Source organism: Calidris pugnax, unplaced genomic scaffold (assembly GCF_001431845.1).
Source record: "Calidris pugnax isolate Ruff unplaced genomic scaffold, ASM143184v1 scaffold17, whole genome shotgun sequence".
Taxonomy (NCBI): domain Eukaryota; kingdom Metazoa; phylum Chordata; class Aves; order Charadriiformes; family Scolopacidae; genus Calidris; species Calidris pugnax.
Window position 1 is genome coordinate 4,961,042 of NW_015090794.1, and position 10,638 is coordinate 4,971,679.

Below are 10,638 nucleotides of genomic sequence, written 5' to 3' on the forward strand. Positions count from 1 at the left end.
AAACAAACTCATAACACACAAAACTAATAATGCCAAACATAAAGGTCCAGAATTCACCATTTAGCTATTAGTGATTAAGGTACAGCCAATCATGTCTAGGTTATCATGTTTTGTGTAATCAAGCTTTACATGAGTCTTGTATTTTATGTATGCGACAATATTTTAATTTTGGTACTTGAGTGAATTTGTACTATATTGTTGCATTGTGCAACTACAGTTTCAGAGGCTCAGGACAGTTTAACACCACTTGGAGATCAAGCACTGACTAATGTGGCACAACCTTTTACAAATTAGAGAGCCTAAAACTTTGTTGGCATTACTGCAGATCTAATAGTAATTTTCCACATCTCAAATATTCCTAGGGACACGTATTTCGAGCACTTGGATGTAGCATCACTAATTCAGTGCTTTACACTTGCAGACCTTCATTACTACTATTCTTTGAAGATGCAGAAAATTGCTTAATAGAATTGTTTTGGGAATTGCTGTAGAGCGACTGTAAAGTGAATTACCTAAATAATGCAATTTAAGTTTCTAATTTAAATACATCTTAATACTACAGAGTGTGATTAAAACGACAGAATCTGCTGATACTTGCTAATTTCTTACGTTGAAACCGTTTTCAGAAAACATTAACACTTGTCTGACAAGTTTCTATTAGGAAATACCACTACCAGAGAACCAGTACAGCTTTGAAAAAAAAAAAAGAGTATTGACAGTGCTTCAGTTTAAATGCAGGAAAGCGAGCTGTTGCCCATGGAAATAATTACAAGACAATGATAAGCTTTGCTGTACAGAATATTCTTAAGTGTTTGACAAGTAGCTACATGTTAAAAAACTTCTCTTTACAACACACACAAGTTCTTTATGCACTTACTTTGCATTTGTGACATCGGCATCAGTGACACCGCCCTGAGCTACTGCCTTTATCTGGTTCAAAGCAGCTTTAATGACCTGAAGAAAATTAAATAATTTAAGACTTCTTCCCACATTAAATTTCAACATGTTATTTTTCTTATCTGACATCTTAAAAACCTCAGGGAGAGCAGCTGACCGTGCTAGGATTGTCTGCCTGAACTCAATTCTGAACAGCTTTAGAACAAAACTAAAAGCACTGTAATAAATGCCCAAATGAGACACAAAAAAAGTGTGGATTTAAGCTGCAACATCACATTAATTTGTATAGTCTCACCATTTTTCTTGAGTATTCAGTTCTGCCAGCTTCAAAAGCCACCACATTCCTCATGTCATGCTTTGGCTTACACATGTAAATCGGCAATTACAGTCAGCAATTCGAGGTATTTTACTACTACTATTAGGTATTTGTACTTCCCAGAAAGCAAGTCTCACCCCCAGCTTAGAGCTATATCATAACCGAACATGCAGCTTTCTTATATAAGAAACCAGATGAATTGACTTTTCTTTAGATTAATCAGTCACCATCTCAAATCAAAACACTACTTTGAGGGTTATGTTGTCAATACTTCAATTCTAATCGGCAACTCACCTCCCCAGCATTTGGAGCTTGGGATATGGTATAAACCCCAAAGAGCCCAGAATCAGAGTAATTAACGTTAAATGCGGAAGCCTGCAAAACAAACATCATCATCATCATCATCAACTGTTTCAAGTATCAGAACAACTCAGCATCAAGCAAAGGAAAACTATTAGGATCTAAAATACTGTAATTCAGGAAGCTAAACTCCCTCTGTGCAGAGAAGAGACCAGATTGGAAGGCTGCCGCTGAAATATCATAACTTGTGCAAGAACGAACTAATTAAGATTCTAGCTGGAGGTAGTAACCTCCCAAAGGATAATATGCATTTTACTGTACAGCAACCCTTTGAACTTACATCAAATGGCTGGGTGGTTGCTTTAGCAATACCCTGGGAGAGTTTGCTGGTCACGTTGCTTCCCCTCTTGATAAGGGGTCCAGCACCCAAAACATGCTGGAGAACACTGAAGGCGTTTGCTTCTGCACTTCCAACGGCAGCTCCTTCTGTGACAATCGCAGCATGGACAAGGCTATCACCGTTCTGCTGCCTGATTTCTCCTAAAAATACAACAACAGAATAAAAGGTAATGCAGTGTTCAGTAAGAAGCTACTGTACATTCAGAGGTATGGAAAGGAAACATTTCTATCCAGGAATCAGCTTCACGAAAGAGAACCCAGGGTGTGAAGTTACTGCATGGCCACTCAGGAAGATGGGAAGAAGCTGTCAATAGGCTGTAGGTCATTTTAGTAAGTCCTTTACATGCAAACATTTTCTTGCAATCACAAAACTAAGTACCTTCCTACGCCTTATTTGAACCTGACCCTAAACCAGAAATGACAAATGATCATAAAACTCAGTGAGTCTCCAGGCAACAAATATCCAGAAAAGCAGCAGACCTTCTGTTCATAGTAATGTTTACCCTGTTTTATAGAAAGTGAAGTTATTCCTGTCAAATATTAGAAGTTGGAAACTTTTCCCCCCATCCATTTACAGAGTGATCCAACAGTCCAACTAAAGAACAGCAATTGCTATTGATATTAGCACAAGATACTGCTCTGAAAGACCTAAGCATTGCTTTCTCTTTCATGAAAGATGTACAACATTCTAACATCTTCCCTAAAAAGAAAGCCTACCATCACTTCTAGACAGTCCTTCATCTAATTTTAAAGGTATCTTCCCCAAAATGCCATGAGAAACCATATGCCAGCTTGTTTTTCACTTTAGGGAATATATGAGCTTGCAAGTAAAGTTTTGTTGGAGATACGGGTTCAGTTTTATCCCAGAAGTTTCCATGGTGAGGAATAACGCTCTGCTTATTTAGATGGGAAATGCCTCTGAACTGTCACTTCCCATGTACAGCATTTAGTACAACAGTATAGTTTTCATTTGCAAATTTGAATAATACTATATTTATAATAAATAGAAAATCAGTCATTCAGAACAGATGCAAGAAACATACTTACCCCCTCGATAGACAGCCTTTGCACTAGAAATACCAGCTCCACTTCGGATATTTAGAAAGTGCTCTGCAACTTGCTTTAAGTCAGAGTGCTTTACACCTGTAATACAATAGTTTATTCCAAGTAACATAATGGCATTGAAAAGCTACATAAAAGTTACATGAAAGTGTTTTAGTTGTATCCTAACATTTCACTTCACTCAAATTTCTACAGTAGTTTTCCGTTATGAATTGCAGTGTCCAATAAGGACCATACGTACCTATTCCTACAAGAGCCATTCTCGCACTTGTGAAATTGTTCTGTACAAAATGGTGAAGCTGCAACAGTAAATTCACATTTTAGGGGATTTTGTATGAAGAACAAAAATGGCAAGTGTGTTTCTGACATCCACTGTTCAGCCTTATACTTCTTAATGCAGCAAACTCCAACACTTCCAAAAGCAAATGTCTATAGAACAGCATTTTACGCATTCTCCAGTGACAACTACAAAACCCTTATACACAAGAAGACTTGCATTTCATTGACAGTCTTCCTATCAACACCAACCCACTGACATCAACCACCTCTCTAAATGTGAATGTGAGTTATGTATCCAATAATAGAAGCTGCATGAAAATAAATCATTTTAATACAAGATTAATATGATAGTAAATACTGACTGTATGTTTATTAAATTCATATTCTCTGTCATCTATCCTTGATAAAGAAACTGAAACAGATTTATAACACAATACTAATAAACCTACCTGCTCAGATGTAATTTTTCCAATTCTGTAATCTGGACAATATAAGGGGTTTGCCAGAGCAGTCTTATAAGCTGCAGCATGCAAGTTTTCCAGCACTCCTAAAAGGAACAAAGTTTCAGTGATGATGGTTAATGCAAGAGCCATTTTTAATGAAGATTACAAATGAACTAGAAGTTACCCCAGTGAAATGGAGCTGTGGTCCACCTTAACCACTACAAAGTCTGCAAAAGCAGGTCTGGAATAATCCAATACACATGGAAGTTTCATCCAGACCCTCAGGCAACACAATCTAGTCTGAGGGTTTCTATTATTTTGCATATAAATAAATATTAAAAAATGTTGCATATACTCAACACTTTTTGGCCTCAAGAGCAAGCTACAAATGCAATCACTGCATGTGGGAGGGGGAGCAGTAAAAAACAGCAACAAACTCCAACATCCTTTTACTTATAGGATCATCATCATCTTCACTGAAGCAGTAAAAAACAACAAACTCCAACATCCTTTTACTTATAGGATCATCATCATCTTCACTGTAAGCACCTCTTGTTCTTGAGCTTGAGAAAGAATGGTCTATTTATAATACTATTTGTAGCTCAGTGTGAAGTCTCATCTATCTCCCTATTGAGATGACGGATGCCAGTGTCTTCGACTCCCTTCTCATTAGTTTTTTCTTGCATCCAACAGCATCCTACTCAGTCCCCTTTGATATTCTCAAAATATTCTCAAGCAAAAGATGACATTCCTTTCTTCAGAGTTCTGATTCTGAACATAACTGTAACTAGATGATCTCTAGAGGACCCGTCCAACTCTGACAATTCCGTGATAATATGAAATTACCATGAAACCAACCTGTAGTTGGCACAAGTATAAAAAACAAAGATTGTTCTCAATTCTGATTTAAAAAAAATATTCATGCTTCAATATAAGCCAAAGCTTATGAAGGTGATCACGCTTCATGGAGTAGTACAAATGATGCTTATAGTGCGCTACCTGAGTGAACTGGCATGACTAGAGTTAAATAACACAAGATACATCAGAATAGGCTTGGTTTGGCTGAGGCTTTGTGGGGTTTTTTTGTTTTATTGTTTTTAAAATCCACAAACCTAAATTTATAACCGTAAAACTGGAATCATCTTTCAATGTAATGAAAATACACATTTTTTAATACCAAAATAACCATACAAATTCAAGAAGTCTTTTGTAGAATACTGTTTCCACATCAATGAATAATACCTAAATATTGTTTTCAGAACACAAGCTGCTGCAAATATATTGCACAATCATGACTCGCATGTTCTTTGGCTGTGCTTAAAAAGGTAAATGGAAGCTGTCAAGGAGAATGGTGTAAGTCATCTTCAGCACGTTATTTGCTAAACGTTGCTATGCACAGGCTGGAAAAGTGTGCGAATTTAGAAAAAAACGAAAACATTCCTTAACAGCAGAAAAACAATACCTATTAACAGGGAAAAACTGAAAAATAAAATGGTCACATGACAGAGCAAAAGGCAAACTCTATTTTTTGCACAGTTTTCAATTTTACTTCAGAGGAGCTTCTTCAAATGCAGTGGATCAGAAAATACACTTACCAACTTGAGGATTCTGAAATGCAATTGCTTTGTCAACTTTCAGCTGGGGCTGAAGATCAGTTACTTCCCATGGTCTAAACTCCGGTGCTGTGGTGACGTTGAGAAGGTACTCCATTACTGTGTCACTAGATTAAAAGAGTTATAAAGGTGTTAAACACAACAGAAGTAGCACACATTTCTTTTGAAGTTGAAAGCAATTCAAACTAATCTGTAAGCAACACATTAACAAAAAAATAAATCACTCGAGCCAGAGTAGTTATTAGCACTGCTTTACAAAATATGAGAACTGAACTTCAGTTCCATAGCATTTGTGTACTCAATAGCATGATACAGAAGCTGAATACTAATACAATAATTTATGGGTTTATTAGAAAGACACGAAAATAGGTATTACTCCTACACTGTAAAATGATAGGTCTCTACTTTACTACAGAGCAGTTTGTAAAGAATGCAATAATTCAGTTTAGAACATATCTAGATACCTACACATAGTCACGCAGGCATTCAACAGAGTAAGTCATTTTCTCTCTTGTTGAGTACACGCTAAATGAGAAAAAATATGAAATCAATTTCAGCAGAGAACACAGAATTAGATTTTCACACATATTCCCATTTGATTGAATTTGTCAGCAAGATATTGACTGGAATATCTAGCTAAACTTTAACCTGCTCAAGATGACTGTTTAAAGGAGTGATAATACACACAGCAGAAATACACAAAACGAAAACTCATATCTTAAGTATTCAAGTAATAGCAAGTGTCTTGTGACCATCAGAATTTCAGATACCATGATAATTCTAGGTAAAACAACAAATACGACTGAATAGCAAAATCTGAATAAAAGTGTGTGTATGTACTAAACAAGGCAATTTAGAAATTATTCTCTCTGGGCAGAAAACATAGTTGGTCTTTTCCACTTGCTTCAACACATTTGTGATTAACAGGAACAAAAAAGGGGAGAATCTCAAATTACATAAAACACTGCTTTTAACCAAATTCTATACAAAACAATCTTACTGGATGATTTCAAGATACATTGCAAGAAAGCAGGTACAGCGAGATCCCTCTTTTATTTCTCTTAGGCTTGTTTTCTAGGCTTTAAACTCTCAAATCATGAAAGCCAACTACAGTCTCAATTGTTCCCAAAATTGCAGTGTGACGAGTGGTATCTATTCACAAAAGATGGAGAAAAAAATAAAATAACAAAATCTACTGATTCCAGGAAGTTTAATCTCAAAGCCTGAAAAGGCAGAAAGAACATTAAGCTTTCTGGACAAATTATATTTTTTACGAGGTACGTAACATTTATATGCTGTTAACTGAAATGTGCTTTTAAAATATCAATCATGGGTGCACTCTTGAACCTTAACCAAATGAAAAGCACGAAAGATGTTCCTTGTCAACATTCACTATTCAAGTACCATCACCACACCAGGCCTACATATTGCCATGCTTATTGTTTTAAGTTTCCTTTATTCATAGAGCTTGTTTGCATTTTACCAAGACAGATTATCTCTGTGTGTTGTTACAAACCTTAGGCTACCCCCAACAGCTTCAATGCCACGAGTAATCCGGAAAGAAGATGCTCCTTTAGTAGTCTATTAAAAAAAAAAAAGAAAAAAAAAAAAAGAAAAAAAAAAAAAGAAAAAAAAAAAAAGAAAAAAAAAAAAAGAAAAAAAAAAAAAGAAAAAAAAAAAAAGAAAAAAAAAAAAAGAAAAAAAAAAAAGGAAAAAAAAAGCACAACTTAAAAATCTACCTATATTAAGAACAGATTTGCCTGAGGTTGTTCAGTGCTCAGGCAAAGTTAGAACAGTAGAACAGTATCTGTTTATTCATTTATACAGAAGTAATATTGAAAAGTAGAGCCAGCTTACTGCATCCCTACCCTCTATCATTTCTATCATCCTCTCTGATTTTCCACCATAACTGTGCACATATTTGCTCACCAAGCCCATTCTAGAATTACCCTGGTTTGCTTGAACATTTAATAGGATTATTTGAATTTGATAAGCCTGACAAAAGCAGGGCAAGGAATGCCTGTACATACTATTTTGCTGACAGCTCTCTGTGGAAAGCGGCGTCAGCCAGCAGTTGAGGAGGCGGCAATAACCAGCTGGGATGTCATTATTTTTTTTCTGCCTGAAACTGATGTGGATGGAGCCCATGCAACAGCAAAGGCACGTCAGCGGTGCTGCACAGCTTTAAGCATGACAGCCTGGCTGGTGTGCGAGAGAGGCCGTGTCTCCATCTGCAGCTACACCCCAACAGCAATGAAGATAAACAGGAACAAGGGGAACAGCCACAGTGGGTCAAGCCTGTGGGACATGTAACCCAATGGCCTGTACCTGACCGTGGCAACAGATGAGGCTGTTTAAATATAACATCCCACAACTCATTCAATGGTACTCCTGAAGTACCTACAGGAGTTACTCCTATTAGCAACTGCTTAAGGACCTGCTATCAATGAATTTGTCTGATTCTTTTTTGAACCTGCTGATAGGTATCTGCCTCCGTAGCATCTCATATAACTGAAGCTAGCCATAAAAGAGAAAGGGAAAACAAGGAGCTTAAAATATCTTGATGTCAGTAGTAAGAAAAACTATTCAGAAATATTACACACACAAAATTGAGTTTGTATCAGCCACCCAAGTTAACTCTTACTGCAGCTTAAAGAAAACGAGTTATGTGCATACCTTCACGTAGATATATTTTATACAGATATAGTTTAAGACACCAATGGGGAGCATAATTCTAAATAAGTATCACTGCCTGTCTTCCAGGAAGTAATGTAATTTCTTCTGCACCTGAACCAGATAACCAAGAATCAATGTGTATTGTTTTCTGCTTTATAAGATCTCTTACATTAAATTTTACCATATCGTTTCTCTTTGCGATCATAAACCTTCCACCACCTCACCTACTGCCAACACAATAACCAAAAGCATAAACACCTACCAAAGTAGATGCAAGACGAAGCAAGTGAGCAGTTCCCAAGTTACTAGGGGTTTCATATCTGCTGCCCGCTTTAATAAACACACCAATTCTTGAAGCCGGAGAAAAGTTTTCCAGAGATGCAATAACTAAGCCATTTGGTAGTTTTGTAATCTATATTAAAAAGAAAAAAATGGGTTCAGTCATCAACTGGAAGAATTGTCAGAGTTCTGCTTTGAGCGAGTTTTAAAACATAAATAAAAAGGAGAGAGGAAAAAAAATACCAGTATTCATACTGACCTCAAGATCTTCAGACTCTGGAGATAATTTCACTCGTTGTGCAGTTGCTGAGGTTGCAACTTTAGGAGCAACCTTCAGTGAGTAAAGTCTCTTCTAGAAAAGAAAGCATAAGACAATGGATTTCCTGAATTAGTTCATCACATTTCATTACATAGTGAAAAAGCAAATGATTTTAAAACTGAAATACAATGAGCAACTTCAAGCTCCAGAGTAAGTGGACTGTAAGACTCCCAATTCCTTTGATTGTTTTTCACATCACTGTTGGACCTGTGCAATGACTTACATGAGATCTCTGAAGCTCAAAAAATAGCACTGTAAGAACGCTTTCTTTTTTGCCCTCTCTTTGCTGTTGTGCAGCAAGACTCTCTACTGATAGTATACAGTCTATAGGACCAACGTATAGCAAGTAACAAACAGCTACAGCAGAACACAACTTTGGAGATAACTTTCTAATTGATCAGGTGTGGGCAGCTCAACTCCTGAAGAGTCACCTCCCAGAACACCCTGTCTACACTGACTGCTGCACACAGAGGGGACACAGGCAAGTCCCCAACCTGCACAGCTAATAACCAGAAACAGGCCTTCAGATTGAAGGGGTGAACGTCGCAAGAGCCTTCCCTTCAGTAGCTGGCAACAGAAATGACAAGACTACTGATTTTGAATCAGAAATGTTATTTCCTTTTTGGAAGTTTCTTATATTTGTAAAATTTATTTATTTATTACTCATCTTTTCACATTTAAAAAAATAACTTAATTTCTATCTATCTCAAATTAAAAACCAAGTGACAGAAACACCACTGCACTCTGTAGGAGAGACACCAATGACATAATTCCCCTTGATTTGCCACAGCCTCAGTTCAATGTATGAGTCCAGGAAAAACTCCTTTCTTCCCCAACCACAAATTTGTGGACCTAATTTTAACCTCTAAGCTGACGTATTTATGCATTACCACTGCATGCCTAAAATTGACTTACAAACATACTGTGACCCAGAAGACATCATCCCACTCAAGAGAGCATTTCCAGCAGAGACCTAATACAAATTATATCCCAGCTGTCTGCCAACCCATGGAGATTTCTGCAGCAGAACAAGCCCTCTGTCCCCTCCACGGCCCCGGGACGAGCCGAGCACCACTTGCCAAGGGCACCCTTACCACAAGCAGCTGAAGCCTCCCCAGGAGGAAACAACCCCCTAGGAGGCCGCTTCTCCCCCCTCCGGCCGTACGGGCGGCCCTGCCTCGTCGGCCGCTGCCGGGAGAGATCTCGGTGAAGCCCCCGGGGCGGCCCGTCCCCGGCAGGAGCTCCCAGCCGCGGAGCTGCGCACAGGCCGCCCCGGGCCCGGCCCGCGGCCTGTCTGACCTTCAGCACTGCCGCCCCACTTCAGCGTCCGCCTAGCCGGCCCGACCTCCGTCCTGGTCCCCACTCAGGTCCCTCGCTGACAACCCCACAGGCACGAAGGCAGCCAGCCCGCCCGCCCACCGCCTACCAGCCCGGCTCGCCCCCCCAGAACCGGCTGGGGTCAGGCCCGCCCGCAGCCACTGGGGCGCGGACAACCGCTGCCGCCGCAGTCTGTGCCTCTCCCACACGCACAGCACACCGCCTCCGAGTCGCACTCACCGAGAGAGAGCGCGCGACCACCGGGAACCCCTTCATCCTTCCGCGCTCCTCAGCTCGGCCCTGGCGAGGAGAACAAGATGGCTGCCCCGGAGGCAGACTGCCGTCCCGGCACGCCCTGCGCCTCGCTGACTGTCTAGGGAGCCAATGCCCCAACTCTACTGCTCGCGCTTAGAATCACCCCCCTGAGGAGAGAGCGACACCTCGCGGGCTGTGAGGGCAGCTGTGCGCATGCGCAGAGCGCCGCCGCCTCCCAGTCAGCGGGGCGGGGGCGATGGCTGTCCCCTCCTCAGGCCGCGGGGTTCCCGGCGCTACCCCCGGGCTGTGGGGAACCCTCAGGAAATCACCGCGGCAGAGCCATTTCGCGGCGTTCGCAGCCGCCTTCCCCCGCGGCGCTGCCTGAGGCGAGCTGGCGGCGCTGGTGACCGGTGGTGCCTGAGGGGGGCGCGGCCGCGTCCCTGAGGGGGCCGCGGGGCGGTGCCGCCATGGGGCGGGCGGCGG

The 10,638-nt window shown here is 40.4% G+C and overlaps 2 protein-coding genes across 2 annotated transcripts in view; one reads left to right on the forward strand and one right to left on the reverse strand.

The window, feature by feature from the left end:
• Positions 1-10,296, reverse strand: part of LOC106884871 (cytochrome b-c1 complex subunit 2, mitochondrial) — a 32,817-nt gene extending 22,521 nt beyond the window's left edge. Inside the window, exons 1-3 of the mRNA XM_014936600.1 lie at positions 10,141-10,296; positions 8,524-8,616; positions 8,331-8,397 (exon numbers count right to left, since the gene is read on the reverse strand). Coding sequence (XP_014792086.1) covers positions 8,331-8,397; positions 8,524-8,616; positions 10,141-10,176 — 196 coding nt within the window. The 5' untranslated portion in view covers positions 10,177-10,296. The remainder of the gene's footprint in view (positions 1-8,330; positions 8,398-8,523; positions 8,617-10,140) is intronic.
• A 72-nt stretch (positions 10,297-10,368) lies between these two features.
• Positions 10,369-10,638, forward strand: part of CRYM (crystallin mu) — a 10,571-nt gene continuing 10,301 nt past the window's right edge. The window contains exon 1 of the mRNA XM_014936196.1: positions 10,369-10,558. Within this exon, the coding sequence (XP_014791682.1) occupies positions 10,369-10,558 (190 nt within the window). The remainder of the gene's footprint in view (positions 10,559-10,638) is intronic.